Here is a 22,703-nt window from a genome sequence, read left to right as displayed (position 1 = left end):
CTGCTCTGCAGGAAGATAAAGGTACAGGAGACTCCTTAGGGCTTTCTGAGTAGTACCGTGCCCCATGAGGAGGGTCAGTTGAAACTCATAAGGAACCAGTCCAGGCGTGACTACTGATGGCCCTGAGCCTTCAGGAATGCAGGTCAGGATCATCCCACCAGGCAAAAAGCACGACCAGCTGAGGTGCTTGCTGAGAACAAAGGGAATATGAAGTGGGCGATGGAAGAAAGTCGTTTTAAATACCAGATCTGAAGTGTGACCAGCTGCAAAAGCGTGGGTTTGATTGTCATATTCAGTTGTAAACAATTTGAGTGTCCCTGTATATGTTATGTGTTAAATTTACATGAATGTGAAAAGCTGGACTGTGTGATGTGACCCTCAGTATAAACATTTGTCTCTTCAGGGTTACTGTCAATGCACTTTGGCCATTGGATGCCCAAAGAGGCACTCAGTTGTCTGTCCTCTGCTATGTCCTTAGGCACAAGAGTTATTAAATTTCAGGAGCTTCCTGTCCTGCAATGGAAACCCTTCAGGCACCCTTGCCTCCCCCGTGGCCCTAATCAGCCCTGGAATCTGGCATGTGCCTTTCTCTTTGGAGGTTCACTGTTACCTGTCTTTCCTTTAATAAATCATGTTCCTGGAGGGCTGTGCCATGTCAGGAAGGGCCTGGGTTCTCAGGAATCAGGATTTATAGTCAGCCCTAGCTACACAGAAAAGGCCTCCCAGGCAGAGCCAGCCTGCTGTGTGTCCGAGGGACACCTGCAGCCTTGAATGGAGTGATTAACTCACAACTGCAAGGACATTCATCTTAGTTGTCTTTTTACGGGGCATTTCTAGGGCATAATGTTTAAAGTGCCAGGTGGTAACCGACTGGCTCCTGATCATGGGATGGGTTTTCAGGGTGAGCTGAGAGTAGTGTGTGCATTGTTTTAATAGGTAAACCTGTGTCTGTGCATGCCCATGGGTCGTGAGTTTGGTGGCACTCCCTTGCTGGACCTCCCTACTCTCTCCCCTTTCATGCTTCATCTATAAGTTCACAACTGAAAAAGTTCACACCCACTTGACATGACCACAGCAGAAGACTGGAAAAGAGCACAACTGTCCCAGGAGGCTTATAAGCTGCCCCTTCAGGACAAGTCAGTAACAAGATGACTCAGTGTATGAACTGGTGATTGTCCAAGATCATGGACCTCAGAACCACATGGCCCAGAGGGCACCTTGGTCAGCCTGGAAGAGCCTGGGGGTTTCCCTTGGTCAAGGATGTGGACCCCTGTCCTGGCCACTGAGAACCCATCCCTGATCTACGAGGTCCCAGCTGGGGAGGAGTGGCCACGATGTAGCTGATGGAGAGGCTGGGGGCCTCTGGGGGAATTTCTGCCTTGAACAGGATTGTGTAAGGAAGGGCTGGGAGGCTGGACACTGGCGTTCACACGGAGCATAAACGTTCATGGAATGAGGCCCAGCTGTAGCCCTAGAAGCTGCATCACACATCTTTCCCCAGGAGAAGAAACCTGCAGAAGGAGGTTATGGGCCAGGATCCCAGGAGGTTTCCAATGTCACTAAAGGGTGAACACGGAGTCCCTAGAGGGGCCTGAGGATGGACAGTCCTGCCTGCCCTGAGCCCATTTGCACATGACCTTCCTGTGGCCTTGTCTTCTCCACATCCCACATTTGATCCCTTTACTTGGTTTTCCTCACTTAGGGTGGTGCAGTTCCAAGAGTGAACTAGAAAACTACAAGTTCCAAATGTTTGGTCAAAAGAAACATCGTGAAGAGATGCAGACAATGTTCTTAGTGTAGAAAAGCAGTCACTGTTTGGGAAAGGAAGTAGCCCCAGCAAGTGCCTTTTTTTTTGGGGGGGGGGCTAGGATCCTATTTTCTGTTTAATAAACAAGTAAACAGTAAATCTAACTAGAAACAATTGAAAAATTTGAAAGATGAAATTAAACCTGCTGACTTATAACTAACCTGGCTACGGCACATCCTGTGTCCATGGACTGGCCAGCAGGGAGAGGCCGCATCACTGACTTTCCATGTGACTTCCAGCACCAGGAAAGTTCCCACTGTCTCTAAAGGAATGCGCACCCCAGGACCCCACCCAGAGAGTCTTCCCAGACTATATTCACTCCCCTCTGGCCATGCCTCTGTGGGCTCTAGATGCTCCACCTGGACCAGGAGAAGGCATTTCAGGTGTGACCCCAGAAAGTTGCCGCGTGTGTAGGACACAGTTACCTTGAAACACGGGCAGTGCAGGGGCTGCAGGAGTTCTGCAGGTGCTGTTACGGCTGCGTGCCCAGGATGGGAGAGGTCACTGGTAAGGTCACTGTGTGGAGCAGAGTTAGGCCTGGCCTGTCACTGCATACCGTGCTCCCACAGCACCCTTCTTTGTGTCTGGGCCCCAGAGGACAACTCCACACAACTCTCAACCCCTCCGTTGCTGTCCACGCAATGGAAAGGCTAGTCATACAGCAGGTCTAACAGAGAGCCCGTGTGAGTCTCATGTTCTCACTGCCACTCTTCCAGGACTGAGGTTTGAGGTGGATTTATGAGCAAGCTGCTCACCACACCCCCTGTTCTATGCCCAGCGGTGGTGGTCAGGAGAAGTGGGCATGGGGAAGAGCAGGCAGAGTGAAATGGGGCTGTGAAGGGGGTGGGTGTCCCAGGGTTTGACTCAACCCAGCCTCTCCTCTGCTTCCCAGGGGGACGGGATCCCAACCAAAGGTGTATTTGACTCATTTCCTCCTATAGGTGAAGCTCTGAGGCCTCAGCCCTCTCATGAGATCAAAATATGTGTGAAATCTAGGTTTCTGCCAGTTCCTCCCCAGCCATGGCCTTCTTACTCTCCTACCCTGTTCTGTGGAGACAGGGCCCTCCTTCTGGACCTCACTTTTTTACTTGGCTCTGTGGTTCATTACCCTGGTCAGAATAAGAGAAGATGAATCCATATCCAGAGGGGGCCATGGGGATGTCCCATCTGATGTACTGTGGACATGACTGCTTATGATGTCTGTGTGACTGTGGGGCCCTCAGACTAGAAGCGAGGCCCAGGGATTCCGTTGCTTCATTCACTGAGGGATCTTAGTGTCTAGAAAAGTGCCTGCATGTAGTAGATGGGTAATATATGTTGTCAACCAATGATCCCCAACCAGAACTTTCCAGATATCTGAGTGGGCCTGGTACCCCAAGTGATCACTGTGGACAAAAAGAGGGGTTCTATGGAAACTAACTTCACCAGGTGATGTGATCATAAATTCCTAACTGTCAGGTCATGGTGGGTAGTCACTCCCCAGGCCTATAACTTCTTTCCTGAAAGGCTTAACTTTGCCCTAAGCAGCCCTGTCCATTGTTTCTATGCGTCTGGGTTAACACATTTTGGAAACAAGTGGTAACCACCCTCAAGAGAGGACATAATCTTGTTAGGTAGTTATCCTGTCATCCAATCCTCGCTTTGCCTTCCCTCACTTTCGTGTTATCTTTCTGATGTTTCCTCCTTACTTTCAAATATGTAAGAGAAGCTGTGAAGCTGTTCTTCTGCAGAGCATTTGAGATCTTGCTCCCTGGCACATGTTGTCAGTTTGGCTCAAATAAACTATTATAAAAATTCTCTACAGGTTTGCATGTTCTTGCATTGACGTTTCCTTGCCACAACCGGCAGGATTCTGAAGAAGCCCACCTAGGACCACCCTGGGGACCCGGACCCACTAGTGGGTACAAGCAAGGGCCCATTGTGCCCTACTGGCTCCCACTTCGTGGAGGGTGAACTTGGGTGAATTTCTCTCAGAATTGCAGGTCTCCTTGCTTATAAGTAGCAGGACATGACTTTATTTGAGACGTTCTTTGAAAATACTCGAGGTGGATAAGAGTTGAGATAACTCAGGGAAAGCAAACAAAACAAAACAAAAATGGGTTGCAGCTTTTCATTTTGGCATTTTCATTGGAATGCTTACTGAGAGTCTGAACAAAATCTTTGCTGGTTAGATGAGAGATTGAACTCTCTGTAGCTCTAAAAGAGAAAGGATCCTTGCTTTCCCAACCCGAAGAGCCAAAGGGGTGCCAATAGTTGTTCAGGTCTCCGAATCCAGAGGGTAGATATGGGTGCCATGAGGTGCCTAGTGCAGTAACGCACTAGATTTCAGAGATGCCTTCTGGAGCCCCGGGAGAATGAGTTCACCCTGAGAGATGGCCCAAGAAAGGGGCCTATGCCTCGAAAAGTGTCGCAGTTCCGGTGGTGTTTGGTAAGTTCCACTAGCCATCACTACAATATTCTTAGGTGACTGAGAATCTTTGTGGAGTTCCTGAGGAACGATTTTCCTTTAGAGCACAAAGTGGTCCTTGGGGATATCTACTACATTTGGCTTTTCTGGAGACATGCACGTAAAGGCTAGTTTTCCCTAGAACTTTGTGCAGACTCAATAGATGTCCAAATTAACACAGGAAATTAGGCCTCTAAGGCGAACAAGCCCCACTCCAGTTAGCCTCTTGTTAATATTAAGATGGCCGAAACAAGGACCCTAGGAAACTTCTAAGTTAATCTTTTGCGTGCACAATTATAGTGCCGGCTATAAAATTAGGCAGAATGGATGGAAAAATGTAGTAGAGACTGTATCAGAATTATGAAAGGCCTTCTCCTCTAAGCTAAAGTGAAACTATGTGAAAAGATTTACAAAAAGAGAGAGATAAAGTACTTGGTAAATGGATCAACTTACTATGTCTTTTAGGTGTGAACCCAATTCTTTGAGGTATTAAAAAATGGCTGTCCTCATTTTAAAAGGGGAAGGAAGGTCATTTGGAACTTGACTTGTCAAGGACAGCCATAAATTGTAAAAGGCCTCCAAAACAAAATTTGAATCTAACTCTTCTCTGTTTCTGTGTGTCTATATATGTATTTGTAAATGTGAGATAATTTTCTACCCCTGGAGGGTATCAGTAAAATTAGTTTAAAGGCAAGACCTTGTAAGGATTGGGTAATCTAATATTCTCAGAAATACAGAAACTAACTTGAATGCTTTTCAAGTTCACCTATGTGATCTACGATTAATCCTCAGTAAGTACAAGCTAGCTTAAGCCCGTTGGTTTAAGAAAAACAGAAGTCTTTCTTTTGCCTGAGTTTTACAAAAACAAATCCATGTGAATAATTGACTTTATGTCTATAAAATATGTTTCTAGAGATTATAAAATGTCTTAAATATATGTGCCAGTAAAAGAGGCTATACTTCTAGTGGTTATAAAATATCCTCCTAAACCTGCCAAGCTAAAGAATGCTAATTGCTTACTTCTTAGTTTTCGTTAGAAATTGAGGTTTTAAGGGTTAGACCCGTAATATATGTAGGAATAACTGAGATGTTTCAGATGGGCTCCTCGAGAGATATGAAATTGCATGGGAAGCCTTGTAAAATAAGTGATGAAACCTCCTAGTGTACGTTGTGTGGGTAAACAGTGAGTGGTGGTCTGCAGGAGCCCACACGAGGGCGTCTGTGCTGTCAGGCAAGCAGATGCCTCACATGCCAGCAAAAGACCATGGGGGGAGGGTGGAGATAACAGGACATGACTGTTCTCTGTAAACCACAGGATTTGTGATTTGGATCCATGAGCAGAGTGGTTCGTGGCCGAAGGAGAAGGGTTTGCTTTAAGGGACTTTGTCAGAGCAGGAGTCCAAGCAGTGCTCTTAATGACACTGGAGTGCTGCGGGGGGCAGAGTGACACATTCTGCCACTGTGCCAGGAATGCAGCACTACTGTGGCACCTGAGGATGGGGGGCTTTGGGCGTACTGGAGGAGACCTGGTCAGCTGAGGCCACACAGAGGCATCTGGAGAGAATTTATGGGCACACCAGGGGACACTCAGGAGGCAGAGCTGGGTGGCTCCTGTCAGTGATGCTATGTTACTGATGAGACGATTAGCAGCAGAAGACACTGTGGAGTGTGCTGCCCAGGTTCCCTGGAAACCAGGACCAGGGCCAGTTTGAGGTATGCTGATGCTGTAGCCCCAGAGAGAGAGAGAATGAAGGGAAGGGGGAAGGGAGCAGGGAGGGTGAGAAGTCCTGCGCTGGCACTGCTTCCCCACAGGCCTCAGAACCTTGGCCAACTGCTGCGCAGGTGTGCCCACCCAGCCACAGAGCACACCTGACAGGCCGCGCGGAGAAAGCCTGCCTCTGAACAGTGCGCCAGGGGGAGAAGAAAAGGGACTTTGTCAGGCTCCTTCCTGCCTGTTCCCATGGACAAAACCTGTGCTTGTATCCTCAGGTCAGGGAAGTCTGGGGACATTTTGGGTTCAGGTAAATGACTACAGTGAAAGACAGGTTACTCGAAGGTCTGAGAGAGGCTCTGTCTTTGTTCGTTTGGGCTGCTCTACCAAAAATACCATAAGCTCTGTGGCTTATAAATGATTTAATTCTCATTGTTCTGGAGGCTGAGAAGTCCAAGTTGATGGCACTGGTGTTACCAAGCTCAGGTCGGTGCCACTTATCGCACGAAATTCAAAACTCAAGAGAAAAGAGTTGGTGAGGAGAGAAGGTGTTTTCTTCGTTTTAGATGCTGGCAGCTAGGGAAGATGGTGGACTACTGCCCAGGAAAAAACCTACTGGCCCTGAGAATAATCATGAACTTTTATAGTCAGGCAGGTAGGTCGGGGAAAGAACAAAGAAAAGTGGGAGTCGGTCATGTAAGGTTAGGGGCTGTTTTTCTCAATTGCCTCCCAGGGCCTCGTCTGAGAAATCACCTCCTGTGGCCCAGTAGGCTTCATAATGTTATACCAAACTCAGCAGCCATGGCTGGAGTGTTTTCTGTGACATCAGCAGAAACTGTAAGGGAGTTGCACCCATGGATCCTGGTGTCCAAGAGCCTGCAAATTGAGAAATTGTTCTTCCCAGGTTAGTGCTCTGCTGCTTAATTATATCAACAAGCCATCAATAGTCATGAGAAACCAAGCAGAGGAAACCAGGAACCAACCAGAGTCCTGAAATCAAGTGGTGAGGGGGGAAAACAAAGAGAAAATAGTTGAACAGCAAGCTATGAGGTGAATCAAGCTATAAGCTAAGTCTAAACAAGGCATTCATTTGCCAAGTTTCACCCTCCACTGGCAGATTAAGTCTTGTGAGGCCCTACTTTCGGGCTCATTGACAGCTATCTTTTCTCTGTGTCCACACTTAGTGGAAGGGGTCAGGGTTCTGTGGGCTCTTTTCCTTTTTCTTAGAAATATCACTAATCTCATTCATGAGGGCTCCATCCTTACGACCTAAGCGCCTCCTGAGGGTCCCACCTGCAAACACCATCGTGTATGGCCTACGTATTTGAGAGGTACAAGCATTCCATCCTCAGCAGCCTCCTTCCTCTGGGAGGAAAGCCTTCTGAAAAGAGGTCGGTGATCTAACCTCTGAAGGTTGACGTTACCAATGATGTGATAAGAATGAACCCACATGCCAAGGCCTCAGAGTGCAAGGTGCTTGGGGACTCATATGAGACCATTTTAGTGCAGACAAAAAGTTGAAGCTAACTTTACATTTCTGCATAAAGAATTTGAACTTTATTTCTTAGGTAAGTAGACGCTTATCAGTACTTTTAACCTAGAGAGAACACACAATGGAAGATTAGAGCTGAAGAAAGTTTTCTAGTTCCTGTAAATGTGATATTGTACAGTTAAATCCACTGACGAGGAGGGTAGGTGAAGCTTGGGTTCTTAATCCAGGTCTAGGAATTGCCTGGGGGAGTGTCTGTGAAGTTGAGAAATTGCACACAATGTTTTTGTTTGGAGCTGCATACCTTTCCTCAACTTTTCCAAGGGCCCGGGCCCCACACGGTTCAAGTGCAGTGGCAAAGGGAGAAAATCAGCAGACATCCTCTCTCCCCCAAGCCTGGAGGTAGGTACCTCCCATTTGGAGGTCAGCGAAACTAGCCAGAAAGACAGCTAGTTCAGAGTTAGGAGGCAGTTTAGGCTCCTAGTGACATGAGCTGGAGCAGAGCTGGACACCAGGAGGGTCCTGTCGCAATACAGACTCCCCCAGACTTGGTCGTGCTTCAGGACTCCCTGCTGAGCTGAGGAAGCAGAAGGGAGCCAGCAAAGTCAGCCTGAGCATGCTTCCACCAACTGTACATCTACCTGGACTGCCAGCGTCCACACATGTTCCCTGGTGGGCCTCGTGCCCAGCCTTGTTGGGGTGGGAGCGAGGCTGGATGGGAAGGCAAGGTGTTCCCGCCTGTGTTTGAACATCTTGTCCCCCCAGCTCTACCCATGCTCACCTCTTCTTTCACTCACTTCTCTTGTGTGTTGGTGACTTTCTGTAGCACTCTGTGTGCATTCCTTTTTGTTCATTTCTTGGGCATCTCTTGTAGATTTGAGTGTGTGGTTACCATGTGCTTCCTATGGTACATACCAGGCTGTGTTTATAGCAGTCTATTTGAAGTTAAGGTCACTATGGTGAAGTTAAGGTCTATGGTCACTTAAGTTTGAACACATTCTGAAATCACTACCATTTTTCCTCACCCTCTCCCCATTTATTTATTTTTTGTCATTGTTTTTACTTTTTCAGGGAGTGTGTTTTTGTGTATATCCCTTAATTTACTGTGGTAATTACATGTGATCTGCCTACTTCTGCCTTTTAACCTTTGTTCTAACTTTAGTGTTGGTTGATCCAGTGCTGTCATTATGTGTTTGCCTTTATCTGTGAGAATTTTTTTGTGAGATATTTTCTTATATTTTAAAAATTTTTTATCTTCTTCTTAAATACTTCCTGTTAACATTTCTTTTAATACCTGTTTGATGGTGAAGAACTCCTTCAGCTTTTTGTTTTCTGGGGACTCTTCATCTGTCCTTCGATTCTAAATGATATGCCTGCTGGATAGAATAATCTTGCTTGTAAATCCTTGCTTTTCATCACTTAGACTATTTCCTGCCAATCCCTTCTGGCCTGCAAAGTTTCTGTTGAGAACTCAGGCGACAGTCTCATGGGAGCTCCCTAACTGCTTTTCTAACGGCTTTCCTAACTGCTGAACTAACTGCTTTTTCTTGCTGCTTTTAAGATTCTTTGTTTTTAACTTTTGGCATTTTAATTTTGGTGTGTCTTTGTGTGGGCCTCTTTGGGTTCATCTTGTTTGGGACTCTATGTGCTCCCTGGGCTTGTATGTCTATTTTCTTTGCCAAGTTAGGGAAGTTTTCAGTCATTATTTCTTCAAATAGGTTTTTTTTTTTTTTTTTTTTTTTTTTTAAATAAAGTTTATAGGGATGACAATGGTTAATAAAGTTACATAGATTTCAGGTATACAATTCTGTAATACATCATCTATATATCACATTGTGTGTTCACCACTCAGAGTCAGTTTTTAATTCCTTGCTGTCTCTCTTCTCCTTCTGGTACCCCTATGATGTGACTGATGTTACGTTTTTTTGTTGAGTCAGAAGTCCCTTAAACTATCCTTATTTTTAAAAATTCTTTTTTCTTTTTGCTGTTCAGAATGGGTGTGTTCTGCTATCTTCTCTTGCAAATTGCTATTTCATCCTCTGCTTCATCTAATCTACTGTTGATTCCATCTACTGCATTCTTCATCTCAGTTATTGTATTCTTCACTTCTGACTGGTTCTTTTTTATATTTTCCATCTCTTTTTAAAAGTTTTTCTGTCTCTTTGTTGAAGTTTCACTGAGATCATCTTTCCTTCCCCTAAATTCATTGAGCATTCTTATAACCAGTGTTTTGGACTCTGCATCTGGTTGACTGCTTGCCTTCATTTTGTTTAGTTCTTTCTCTGGAGTTTTGCCCTGTTCTTTTTATTTGGGACGTACGTCTCTGTCTCTTCATTTTGGCTACCTCCCTGGGTGTGTTACTTTTTATTAGGTTGATCTGCTGTGTTTCCCAGTCTTGGCAGAGTCTCCTTTCATAGTATGTCTCCTGAGGATCTCAGGGGCACAGTCTCCCTGGGAAACTGAGCTGGTTTCTCTATGGATATCCCTTGTGTGGATTGCGTGTGCCCTCCTTTTGTAGTTGAGCCTTGATTGTTGTTGGCATGTCAGTGGAAATGATTGACCTGCAGGCTGACTGGCTATGAGGCTGGGCCATGACTACTGCAGAGAAACTATTTGGAGGGGGTTGACCCCATGGAGCTGGTGCCTGCTGCGACCACCATTTGTGTGTGTCATTTGTGGCGCTAATTGGGTGGTGTTTTGGTGTGGTCAAAGCCGGCCACCAGCTGTGTTGATTTCAGGGCCTCTGGGGTGGGGCTCTGGTGTAGGCTAAGGTCAACCTCTGCCTGTGCCCAGCCAGGGATCACCTGGTGAAAGCTACAAAGTGATCTGTGGTTAGTGTCTGCATGTGCTGGGCTTGGAACTGCCTGGGAGTGGTTATTCTGTGAACCAATGCCAGGATCACTAGCGCCATGTTAGGAACCACTTATCAAGAGGTACAGAGCACAATGAGGTTAACTGATGCTTGTTTGGAGTTTATGGGCCTTTGAGAGATTGTAAGAAAGTCCACAGAAGGGCCCATGTCTGCCAATTTTGTGCATTAGGCTCTGAAAGAGATTCTGGTAGGGTGTTTGAATTGGGTGGAGCAGGGTCTCAGAAATTCACCAGGGTGTGCCAAGTGCGATGTTAGCTAGGTTAATGGAGACTCAGATTTGGTACACAAATGAGCCTTCTGGCTCTGTGAGGGGAGGGCTTAACCAAGGAACAATGGTGCCTGAGGACACTTTAGTCCCTGAGAGAGCTGCCCCTTGAGGCTTTGCCCCTCTTTTTTATCAGAACTTGTCCACAGATAGCACTCATGGTCGATCAGGTCAGTTTGAGCTATGTCTGTGCCAGAGTGGCTTGACTACCAGATCAGGTTCCACCTAGTCCCTTGGTGGGTCTTCAGTGGCAGGTCAGTAGCCATTAGAGCAACTATAGCCTTTCATTTACAAGAGATCTCTCAGGCACTTGCCAAATGCAAAAAAGTTCACAGTGTCTTAAAAGCAGCCAAAAAACTAGGGAAAGCTTAAAGACTGACAGGTATTTAGTTCTTAAGAGAAATCAGGGATTATTGACAAAAGGGATTTGGCATCAGGAGGAAAGGTTTTAACCATTATGAGTGACAAACACGGAGGGGATACAGTGGCTTGATGGATCATCTTTATCCTTCATGCAACCATAACTCAGGTTTTTCTCAGAGGTTTCAATCATTTCGTTATACAAAACATCAATATCTCAGCTGCGAAACATATTGAACAAAGTAGAATGACACCAAGCAAAACAATTTGCAACCCACACCTTAAAATTACTCCGAGCCCTTTTGGGAGCCCACTGAAAATGTCAGAACATTGAAATCCTAACCAGTCATTGACATTAGAAACAAAACTGGAATGCCCCTGAAAGGATTTGGCAAGATGAAGGAGTTTGTTAGTTTCTGGTTGTACCTGGGAAGAAGTATTGACTGAGGTGTAGCAGGAGGTATTGGCTATGACGCAAACTCCTGGTGGGCTGTGAGCACATAATCAGGGGTGACGGTTGTTGAGAACTACTTGTCCTAAGGAGTCTAACGATGTTTGCTGGGCTCGAATAGCTCTGGCGGTTGAGCAAGCGATGTGATGTTCTAGTTAAGTTCCCCATCATTGTGTCTAATTGAGCAGCACCAAGGACACTTCATGAAAACACAATTCTGAGAGCAATTACCCTCATATCCTGAAAAACCTGCTGGCAAGTCACATCCTACAGAAAGACCACAAGAGTTATCTTCATAAACGGGGACCTTCATCAGGGTACTGATCGGCTACTGCGAAGGCCTTCTTTCACCTCTGCTGAGAACTGGAGGGGTGGCTGTTATCATTGTGGGGAGAGGAAAAGAGAATGTCAAGTGGCCCAAAAGGCATTGCCAAGAAAGCCTCTGACTACCTAGATCATCAAATTCCCCCAGCTGCTTTTCATATGCAGAGAAAAACAGAAGCTGTGGGGGCACAAATGGTGCCAACAAGAACTTATTCATTAATGGATTTGCTCACAGGAAGGGAGGGTAGAACATTTTCCAACCAGGATGTCTGGTTGGAATATCCCTTTAGAAGTCCTTCCTGGTGTGTTTGAACATCGTGGGGTGAACATTTAGGTTCTTGACAGTGTGGGCTATTGTGACTCAACAGTAGCCACACAAAGGGGAGGGTGAAATAGGTGCAACCAGATTTAAAGCATTTACTAATTCAGCTGTGGGAGATGGTTGGGTCCCACCTGGGGAGAGTGTGGCCGATGCACAGGGTGGGTTTAGGTAGGCACAGGGGAAAGGTGGAACTCCCCTTTGCATTTCAACCTGATACGTTTCAGAAGGGGGAGGTTTGGTGAAGTCAATAGTAAAGTTAGGGACAGATGAGAAATTGTTGACAGAAATAACTGTGGGATCATCCATTTAACCAGAGGTAGAGGCAGGCATCCAATGGCAATCCAGCATTCAGATACCTCCCAGGAGGACGCTAAGGTTTGAAAGCTTTGTATCATAATACTTCTGTGCCGAGGTTTCCCATTTACAAGGGTTAAAACAACAGAAATCGGTAAGTACTGTATAGTGAGGGTTAATAACATGGAATAATTACAACACACGACCTTAAACACAGGGAAAGTGACCAGCTTGTTGCAAGAGAATTAAGATCATAACATACCCAGAAAAAAATGACAACTCTGAAGTCAACATAAGGACTCTGTGTAGCAGGAATTGACGTTGTGGGCCTAGTCCCAGATTCTGGGAAGAGGCATTTCCTTCAAGTGTCATCTGCTTTTTGTCAGAGCGCTTCTCTGCTCTGGATAATTTTAATTTGAGGTCTCCGGTAGGCTGTGGTGTTCAGTCAGGTGAATGAGATACAAGTGTGGGAGCCTTTTGAAAAGAACAACATAAAATTCTGTATCAGTACCTCTGAACGCTGCCACTCAGGCTTTAGTTAGCAATGCCCATATGGTCCCTTCCCGCCAGGCTGGAGGGAGTCCTCTTGGAGATATCCTTTGTGAACAGACAGTATCTCCAGGTCGCAGGCCCTGCTGTTCGGTGTCTTTGTCTCAGCGAGTGGGCTGTGGAAAGAGTGCTCTATGAGCTTGCATTAACTTCAAGAGCCTTTGTAAGTTCCTTGCAACAAGTGAGAAGGTCTCCTTAGTAAGGCAGGTTCACACATTCCCTGATCTAGTCTCCTATGTCTTCCAGTAACAATTTTAGAAGGGGAAGATGGATGTATACCAATGATAATAGATCTTAAGTGAAGCAATACCAAGGGAAGGACTTTAGGCCAAGGCAGATGAAGAGATTCCACAAGTTCTACCAGATGAGTTTTCATCTACCTTGTCAGTTTGTTCTATAAAACCTGAGGATTGGGGACGATAAATGCAATGGAAATGCTGCAACATCAGCCAAGCTTGCAGAACTGGTGTAGGATTTGTCAAGTAAAATGGTTCCCTGATCCCTGTGGGACTCTGTGGGGACTTTCCAAGCAGGAGAAACCCTTTCTGTATTTTAGTAACTGCTGCAACTGGAGCCCTTTGGTGTGGGAAAACGTCTCCCCAATGAGAATACATACAGACTGTTAGGAGTCCATTTTTATCCTCGAGGGGGCAATTGGATTGAAATCTACTTTTCTTTTCTTTCTTTCTTTTTTTTTTTTTTTAAAGATTTTATTGGGGAAGGGGAACAGGACTTTATTGGGAAACAGCGTGTACTTCCAGGCCTTTTTTCCAAGTCAAGTTGTTGTCCTTTCAATCTCAGTTGTGGAGGGTGCTGTTCAGCTTCAAGTTGTTGTTCTTTCAGTCTTAGTTGTGGAGGGCACAGCTCAGCTCCAGGTCCAGTTGCCATTGCTAGTTGCAGGGGCCACAGTCCACCATCCCTTGCGGGAGTCGAACCGATAACCTTGTGGTTGAGAGTACGCGCTCCAACCAACTGAGCCATCCGGGAGCTCAGCGGCAGCTCAGCTCAAGGTGCCGTGTTCAATTTTAGTTGCAGGGGGCTCTGCCCACCATCCCTTGCGGGAGTCGAGGAATTGAACTGGCAACCTTATGGTTGAGAGCCCACTGGCCCATGTGGGAATCAAACCGGCAGCCTTCAGCGTTAGGAGCACGGAGCTCTAACAGCCTGAGCCACCAGGCCGGCCCAAAATCTACTTTTCAAACGTCAAACAGGCCTCTTTAGCTTCATTAGGCCTCATTAGTTTCATTTCCCCCTTTTGTAAAGAGAGATTCCCTTATTTTAGTTATCTATGTACTGGTCCACTTAAAAACATCACGCGCATTTATAGAAAGTTAAATGGTTAGAAGCAAAATTTAGCTTTTAAATATTAAGGTTCTTTTCCCCCCTAAGCAATCAAAGACCTGATGGTGCAGAGCACATAAAATCTTGACTTTCCCTTTATAATTTCCTATGAAGAACATACCAATAGTACAGAAAAGCTTTTCTCCTTTTAACAGAGAGAGAAGCCCAAATTCCAATTGTGTGTCTGTGTAGTTTTGAAATTAACTTAAATAAACCTGCTCCAATCTCAGTTAGTTTGTTGTCTTTTTCAAGATTCATTTTGCATGAACCTTCTACAATACACACAAAATTTCTGCAACTTTCATAAACCTTTCAGCTTTTCCCTTAACTTTTCTGTCTCTTATTCTAGAATAATCATTTTCTTTAGGACAAAATTACGTTCTTTTCCTTCCATAAAAATGTATTTCCATTCCTCATAACTTCTTTTACCAAACACACATCTTATGTTGTCTATGCAACCATTATGAAGCACCATAGCATGCTAATCAGGCTTTACCATGAGTGTCTGGATCTTAACCTGAGGAATCGTGTTCCCTTCTCGTTCTGTAAAATGACACAGTAAGGACACCAAACTTATTACCCTGGTTTCCCATCCGGTCTGCTGGAGCCAATGCTAGAGAGCAGTGGACAACTGCACGTCCTGAATTTAAGTAACACCTGAAGCTACATTTTATTTATTAAAGACAAATCCTAAATCATGTGCACTTGAAAAGAAATCACATGAGTTTGTTATTTCTCCAATTTGTATGAGCTCTCATTTCATTTCAGTCCATTAAATAGGTTTATTTTACAATGTAAATTTGAATTTACAAATTAGTTTCTGCGAAGCTTTTTAGGGACAGAAATATACCATATTTCTAATAGACACACACATACAGACAGCACAATAATACAAAACCCAAAGAAAAGTTATGGATCCAGGTATTTTTTTCTGGCCGATGGAGTAAATTGTGGTTTTCCTTAAATGGCTAAAGTTTTTGCATACCTTTAAAGAGGTTTTTAAAGATGAAAGAGTGCATTCTATTATCCTGGGAGGTTTGAGATTCTCTCCTTTAAAGTTTCTCCATTGGTGGGCTTATCAACAAACACACACAAATAAATAAAATGGAAAGCCAGTGTGCACAATAAATTTGGACAGCTCAGAAAGTAAAGCGAGTGGCCGAAAAGGCCTGCGTTTTCAAAGGGGCAGATTTTCCTGGGGGGGAGAGAGACTGACAAATGGCTCCAGCAGTGAAGCCTGAGCAGCTAATGGCTGCTGCCCATCTGGAGTCAGAGAAGACGGGAGGGAAAGAAAAGGTGCAGAGCGCAGGCAGGTGCAGTAGGCAAGGGCACACTGGTAGGAGAGGGGTCTTCCCAGGGCTTCTTAGGAAACCTGGCTGTGGAGTGGCAAGTGCAGGGGTCAGAGGAAACGTTTCCTATCAACCGCCCTCCCCCACCCCTTGCTTTGTTCCAGTCTCGCAAGCGCTGTTTTTTGTTTGTTTGTTTGTTTGTTTGAAATGTATCAGGGCATTTGCCGAATTTTAGAATGACTTCTAAGGTAGGCAACAGCAGCCTCCTGATTTTATTTAGAGCTCTCAAGTTACCTGTTTTAAAACAAAAAGCTTCCCATTGTTCTAGGAGGTACAGTCTTTCCTTTGTACTGAGCACCCAAATAAACAAGCTCTGGGGTTTCAAAGGAACCTGTCGTGGCCAACAAAGCTTGAGATCATCTCGTGGATTTTTGTCCAGAAGCCTAGCCAACTGCAACCCTCTGGACCATAATTTTGGAACATGTATGTAATCAACCAAAGTCCCAGCCGGTGGCCGCTTGATGTGAAAATTTACAGCATGGGTTACCCATTTTGCTCCCCTCCTTGCGAAAGTGTCCTTTTGAGTTCTTCTTCTGAGTGTCCCCACAAACCTTATAAACTAGGCCTAGTCCCAACCTAGAGGATATCTTCCCTAAGTAACAAACACTACTGAGGAAAGCCATCCCTGGCAGATACCCTCCTTGGTACCAAAGGCAACTGAGGGTACCGCTCCTAGGTACCAAACCCCAATCGTATGAAATTGTTTTCATGTTGCTTTGTCCAGATAGATCTTCTTTTGTTTGTTTTCATTTAAATAATGGGGTGGACAGAAGGGAGTGCAAAATTTCTGCCAATGACTATTTATTTGATTTGGGGCATTTCTTTGGACCTCCTTAATTTACTGATGTGAAAAATGAGATCACTGGACCAGATGCTTCCCTTTGGGTCTTACCTTCTATGTATAGTTGTATCTGGGGGCAATGTTTGCTGTTTTTTGGGATGATCATATTTTTTTGATAGACAGTGAGCCCCTGTTGTGTACCATGCATGATGCCAGGCTTTTCAGATATGCATTAGGCAAGACAGAGAGTTCCTGTCATGGAATTGACTGTGTCAGCAAAAGGCAGGTCAGTAAATCATAGACTTACAGGTGACGGCAGATGGAGGTCAGGGATGCTCATAGAACAGTTGGCTGACACGTGAAATGTTAAAATCATGCAAATGAGGCTGACGTATACCTGCCACAAAGAGGTATCTGTCAGACGGTTGCTGGTGTTCTTTCCCGTCACTTTCCGTCTTCGGAATCTGGGCTCGATCCATAGGAGGCACGTTCTTTGTGCCTGTAGGACTTGACCTTGTGTAGCTGTGTGCGTACGTGCCACAGCTAGAAGTTTTCGGGAAGATAGCTATCACCTCATCTGTCGCTTTGGTTTTTGATTCTTGTTATTTTTGGTTTTGGATAGGATTGTGTATGAGTTGGGCTGTTTGTTTGAAAGCTTTCAAAGAATTTTTTTGGTCTTCCTTGACCTTAAATATTACTTTATTCATTTTAAAAACTATGTTGTTCAGTTTTATATTTAAATAAAATACACGTCTCGAGGGGTTGATGGAGGTGACGCTGGCTCCAACACTAGCACAGCTGGGCAGTGAGTTGACTGGTGGCTTGGCCAGAGCACTTGGGGTGCGGGGCCGTGGAGTGGCGTGGAGTGGGCTGGAGAGAGTCAGTGGGGCTGTCCAAGGGAACAGAGACACGCGGACTGTCTTAAGGAGTTTGCCTTTGAATGGGGCTGAGGTTACAGAACGAGCCAGATGGAGCGTCAGGGTTGAGGGAGAGGTTTTGCTGAACCTGTCGCAGAGAATTCGTCTTCATGCCGAGCCCTTCATTCTGTGTGTATCTCTCAAACGTAAGGACATCGTCTTACCCAAGCACAGTACCATTTTCACACCCAGCCAGTTCACAGTAAGTCCTTCCTGTGATCTAACACTGGGTCCATGTTCATGTTTCTAGACTTGTACCTTAATAGGAGAGAGCAGGCTACAGGGCCTGTTCCCAAAGCAGGGAAAGCATTGAAAACACAGGGGACGGGAGATGACTGCCAGTGGACGAGGAACCTGCAGGAAGCACGAGAGGAGAGATGAGCTGGGGAGATGGGAAGGGGCATAGAGGGTGGGAGTCTGAGCTCAGGCCTCACAGCCACCTGCTCTCTGAAAGGGAAGGCAGATGCAGGGTCTGGGATGGGGAGGGGCAGGTCCTTGGAGGAAAGTGAAAATGCCAGTGCAGTGTTGAGCTGGCTTCTTGGTGTCTTTGCGCCTCTCGTACAGAAAAGACAAATCTCCTACCTGTAAAGCCATTTGACTTTCAGTCCCTTATTGGCAAGTTGACTCTCTCCCCTAGTTTACAGATGTTTGGTCTTCTGCACCACTCTAGGAAGAAACCTTCAGGAGTTAGAGGTAGGGTTGACAAAGGGCGAGGAAGAGGGGCCTAATGTGAGTGACAAGAGGAGAGGTAGGAGAGGGCCTGTGATCAAACACAGCTATATTGAGCCAAAGGACCAGCTGCAAAAAGTCTGGCTGCTTATGGCATGAAAGCCAACACTCCAGAGGTGAGGTCGGTGGATGGCAAAGTGGGTTTATGGAAATGCCGGCATCCTGGGAGGATGGCGGACTCCTGTCCTAAGGCCCTCCCCCGCTTTCCAGCTTGGCCGAAAGGTTTTTGAGGCAGGTGAGGAGAGGCCGAACAAAGGAAGGGTTCAGGGATACGAGTGGTTCTGCACCACAAAGGAAAGCAGACGTGGCTCAGGCCAATTCCTGGAAAGAAGGCGCTTCCCAGAGGCTGGTCTCTTTCCGGGATCAGAGTGGATCTTCCTTGGTGTGAAAAGTTCCTTCAAGTCATTGTCCCGGATGTTTCTTGAGGAACCAGGGTCATTTAGCCTGTCACGGTGCAAGCAGAACCATTGAAACTGGTATGCAGAGTAAATGTACAGTAAACAGCGACACTAAGGTTGGGAGGGAGGAGAGAAAAGCAAAGCAAAGCAAAACTGACAAAAAATCCCAAGCTCAACTACACTGTCAACTCGAATGACACTAGAGCTCTCAATCTCCAAATAGAAGATAAGAGTGCCACCGTGACAGCCTGACCCCTTCGACCTCAAAGGGGAAGAAGGGATCCAAGTTGGCACTATTTGAGCAGTAGGTCATGGGCTTACAATGGAGGACAAAAGTCCACCGAGAATGATGACATTTGCTGTGATTTTCCCTGAAAAAGCAATGGAATGGGCTGAGCATCAAACAGCTGGAAGGAATCTCCTGTTGCCAGGCTGTTGAGATGGCGTTAGGAAGACCGTTCTTGTCATGGAATAGACTGTCTCAGGGGGACGCAGGGCAACAAATCATTGAGGTACAGGTGATGGCAGATGGAGGTCAGGGATGCTCATAGAACAGGGTTGGCTGACACGCGTAACGTTAAAATTGTGCAAATGAGGCCGACATATACCTGCCACAAAGAGGTATCTGTCAGACGGTTGCTGGTGTTCTTTCCCGTCACTTTCCGTCTTCGGAATCTGGGCTCGATCCATAGGAGGCACGTTCTTTGTGCCTGTAGGACTTGACCTTGTGTAGCTGTGTGCGTACGTGCCACAGCTAGAAGTTTTTGGGAAGATAGCTATCACCTCATCCGTCGCTTTGGTTTGACTCCTGTCATTTCTGGTTTTTCGATAGGATTGTATGTGACTCGGGCAGTGTTTTATTTGAACGCTTCCAAAGATAACTGTCTTGACTGACTTTCAGTGTTACTCGACTCCATTTTACAAACGACATTATTCAGTTTGATATTTAAATAGTGAGGGTTTTTAAAAAAAATTATTGGGGTGACAATTGTTAGTAAAGTTACATTGATTTCAGGTGTACAATTCTGTATTACATCATCTATAAATCCCATTGTGTGTTCATCACCCAGAGTCAGTTCTCCTTCCATCACCATATATTTGATTCCCCTTACCCTCATCTCCCAACCCCCTCCCCCCTTACCCTCTGGCAACCACTAAACTATTGTCTGTGTCTATGAGTTTCTGTTTCTCATTTGTTTGTCTTGTTCTTTTGTTCCTTTTGGTTTATATACCACATATCAGTGAAATCACATGGTTCTCTGCTTTTTCTGTCTGACTTATTTCGCTCAGCATTACACTCTCAAGATCCATCCATGTTGTCACAAATGTTCCTACATCATCTTTTCTTACCGTCGAATAGTATTCCGTTGTGTACATATACCACAACTTCTTTATCCATTCATCTATCGAAGGACATTTTGGTTGTTTCCATGTCTTGGCCACCGTAAGCAAAGCTGCAATGAACATTGGAGCACACGTGTCTTTATGTACAAATGTTTTCAGATTTTTTGGGTAGATACCCAGGAGAGGGATTGCTAAATAGTGAGTTTTAAAAATTATTGACTTGCTCTTTCCGTCCAGTTTTTGTATAGAAATCAACTTCCAGGTAAATACGATTCATTGGTAAATAAATCAGTCAATCTGAGTAAGTTCCTGTAGCATCAGGAAATTGCCGTGGTCATTTTTAGAGTGACGGTTGGTGAGTTGGCCAGGAGAAGTAGCAGAGGTGACAAAGGGTATGTCAGAGGGAGGTGAATGAGAGGGAACTTTCCCCAGGTTGCCCTTCTGTAACTGTATTGGTGAGGACAGGCTGTTCTAACACAAAGTCCTCAAGAGGTGGGATGGCTCCCACACAACCCAAGTGGACGTCTTGCTCCCGTGATGGTGCCTAGCAGGTCCACAGGCCATGCGGAGATGAGGGTCCCAGGTTGAAGGACCAGTGGCCACCTTCAAGTGGAGGCTTCAAAGACCGCCTTCAGGGTTGACTCCCTCTAGTCAGGTGCGAGGGAAGAGCACCTGGGGGACCCTGTCTACTGGTTGTACCCATGACGTGGGCCTAGAAGTGGTGACATCCACTGTCCTCAGAGGTATCGCTGGCTCCAGCATGAGCACAGCAGGACCAGGCTCTGGCCCCGCAGCGGGTTGTTCCTCAGGCTGTGGAATGTTCTGGACTTCTGGCGGTGGTTGTGGGACAGGACAACGTGACAGGCTCCTGCACGCGCCTGCCTTCCCCGTGCCTTTCCAAAGACAGGCAAGACGCGACTGCCTGTAAGGGCGCTCCGGCCTGAGAACCTCCCCTCCCCAGATGATCTTCGCAGCCTGCAGTCCGCTCACCTTCCAGCTCTGCCTCGGTGGGCTCCGCATGCTCCAGCTCGACCCAAAGGAGGTGGACGTGGCCCACCAGGTGTGAGGCAGGAGAGTCGACCTGCACAAGCATCCGCATCAGCTTGGACCAGGGCAGAAGGAGGGGCTGGCCGCAGTACTGCACCCGGTCTGGCCAGGTTCCCACCGTTGAAGCGATGGCCCTGGGGGCAGGCAGTCGGGCAGCAGACAGAGAGTGTCACAGTCCCGTTCTCCCCTTCCACACTGCCCTCCCGTCGGCCCCTCGTTTGGAACTGAGCCGCTCTATGCAGCCAGCGCACGTGCAGGGGACAGCCCCCTCCTACCCCGACCCCATGAGGCTGTCCTGGCAGTAGGAGGCCTGGTGATCCTGCGGGTTCTGCGGGAGCCTCTTCTTCCTAACGGTGTTTCTCCCACGGGTCCCAGTCACTGGCCACCCAACTCTCCGTGCACCTGGGCATCTGGGCTGAGGACTGGGACAGGCTGGTCAGCAGGCTGCTCACCACACCTCCGGTTCTGAGCCTGGTGATGGTGGCCAGAGACATGGGTGTGGAGAAGGGCAGAGCGGGATGGGAGCGTGGTCGGCTTGGGACACGTCATCCCGGTCTCCAGTCTGGTCCCAGGGGGCCTGGGACGCTTCCACAGCTCCCTTGGACACCTGTCCTCCCGCAGTGTAAGCCAACAGACCTCAGCCCCACTCCCATGGGAACCGGAAGATGGGTGATCTCAGGGCTGTGCCCGTCCCTCCCCTCCCACAGCCTCCATTCTGTCAACACCAGGAGGCCGTCCTCGACCCAAAGACCACTCACTTTGTCACCTGGTCCGTCGGGGTGTCCCCCTGGTTGTCATAGGGGAAGAAGACTCTGGATGTCGAGAAGACCTCGATGGCATCCCATCTGCTGGATGGTGGACGGGACATGTGAACGAGGTCTAGTGTTTCTGCCTGACTCACTGACCAGAGCTGAGGCCTGGGGATCACGTCTGCTTCGTTCACTGACCTGGGCTAAGTGTCTCCAAGAGTGCCTGCCTAAAGCAGGGGCTTCCTACCCATTGTGGAGCAAATGGACTCCACCCAGCACCATCCCAGGTACCTGAGCGGGCCTGGGGCCCCGTGCTGTCCCCAGAGCTCCCTAATCTGGCTGCACCAAGGACAAGGGCCAGGACCAGGTGGCTGCAATGTCAGCTCTTTGAAAGGAGGTTTCCCATGCGCGTTTCCAACCTCAGAAAAGCCACAGGCCGCTGCTGGGTGAGGCAGGCGACTTTTCGTGGGGGGAGAAATCCTTGCCAAGAACAAGCGCAGCACGTCCAGCCGCCCTTTCTGCAGAGACGGGCACCAGGTATGCACCTGCCATGGCTTCTCCCTATGGTGGTCCCCACGAGCACCCTAGGATATTTCCCCCGTACCGCCGCCTTTTTCAGAGGAGGAAACTGAGGCTAAGAGAGATGGGGTGACACTTGCAAGTCACACAGCTACCAGTGGGCGGAGACAGTCCTGTGCCGTCGGCAGGGTGGGTGCTCACCTAGGAAGCAGCTCGTCCAGGACCTGTTGTGCTCTGGAGACGGCCGGGTGGAGGACCGTGAAGGTGCAGATGCGGGAGATGTTCCCACCCGGGAGGGTTTGCAGCGTGGACTTCTTTAGGCCTCCCAGTGTGCCTTGCTGCAGGGCCCGCATCCTGCACGCCTCAGTGAGGTGCAACGTGAAGTCCGCTTCATACTGGGTGGGACAAGCAGGGACGTCCAGTCAGCGGCATCACCATGAGTCACCGGGGGAACTGAGGTCTGGAGCTCCCCCAGGAACCACCAGCCCCTCAGGGACGTGTGCAAGAGGAGGGACAGGCCTGCCCACGCTGAACATGGTTCTGGCTCTGAAAGTACCATTGCATTTTGGTGGTGGTGGTGGTGGTGTTTATTGTTGTTACCTTCCAGGCATGTGTCAGCTGAGGAAGACCCGACCTCCG

At 47.2% G+C, this 22,703-nt stretch overlaps 1 protein-coding gene across 1 annotated transcript; it reads right to left on the bottom strand.

The window, feature by feature from the left end:
• Positions 1–1,222: 1,222 nt before the first annotated feature.
• Positions 1,223–22,496, bottom strand: LOC148758895 (uncharacterized). Its single transcript, XM_088796345.1, is given in 7 exon segments — positions 1,223–1,419; positions 16,759–16,904; positions 19,065–19,159; positions 20,449–20,591; positions 20,740–20,930; positions 22,266–22,468; positions 22,470–22,496. Coding segments are annotated over 7 exon segments (1,002 nt in total).
• Between the last annotated feature and the right edge of the window lie 207 nt (positions 22,497–22,703).

This window comes from Rhinolophus sinicus, chromosome 2, assembly GCF_057876585.1.
Source record: "Rhinolophus sinicus isolate RSI-liver-muscle chromosome 2, RSI-T2T, whole genome shotgun sequence".
NCBI lineage: Eukaryota > Metazoa > Chordata > Mammalia > Chiroptera > Rhinolophidae > Rhinolophus > Rhinolophus sinicus.
The sequence above is the reverse complement of the archived record's forward strand: the minus strand, read 5'-3'. Positions and strand labels throughout refer to the sequence as shown.